The following is a 248-nucleotide window of genomic DNA, read 5'->3' as shown; positions in this document are numbered from 1 at the left end:
CTTGGCAGTGAGAGGCGGGCAGTAGAAAGCCCAACCGCCCCCTCCGAACCCCTTCCTCGTGAGCGTTTCGGCGCCCGTGCTCTGGGTGAGGGCAGCGAGCGAGCGCCGCCATGTCGGGGGACGTGGAGGAGTCCGTCGTATTCACGATCTCGTCGGCGTCCATCACGTGGGATTCCGGCAATGAGGACGACGACGACGCCTCCGACCCCGTCGTCCTGTGCATCGCGCCCTGCTACAGCTCCGACTCG

The 248-nt window shown here is 66.9% G+C and overlaps 1 protein-coding gene across 1 annotated transcript in view; it reads left to right on the top strand.

Moving 5' to 3' along the window:
* Positions 1 to 6: 6 nt before the first annotated feature.
* Positions 7 to 248, top strand: part of LOC119592872 (nucleolin-like) — a gene marked incomplete at its 3' end in the record, with an annotated part of 401 nt that continues 159 nt past the window's right edge. Inside the window, 1 exon segment of the mRNA XM_037941766.1 lies at positions 7 to 137. Within this exon segment, the coding sequence (XP_037797694.1) occupies positions 111 to 137 (27 nt within the window).

This window comes from Penaeus monodon, chromosome 31, assembly GCF_015228065.2.
Source record: "Penaeus monodon isolate SGIC_2016 chromosome 31, NSTDA_Pmon_1, whole genome shotgun sequence".
Classification (NCBI taxonomy): domain Eukaryota; kingdom Metazoa; phylum Arthropoda; class Malacostraca; order Decapoda; family Penaeidae; genus Penaeus; species Penaeus monodon.
This window is presented reverse-complemented; position numbering and strand designations above follow the sequence as displayed.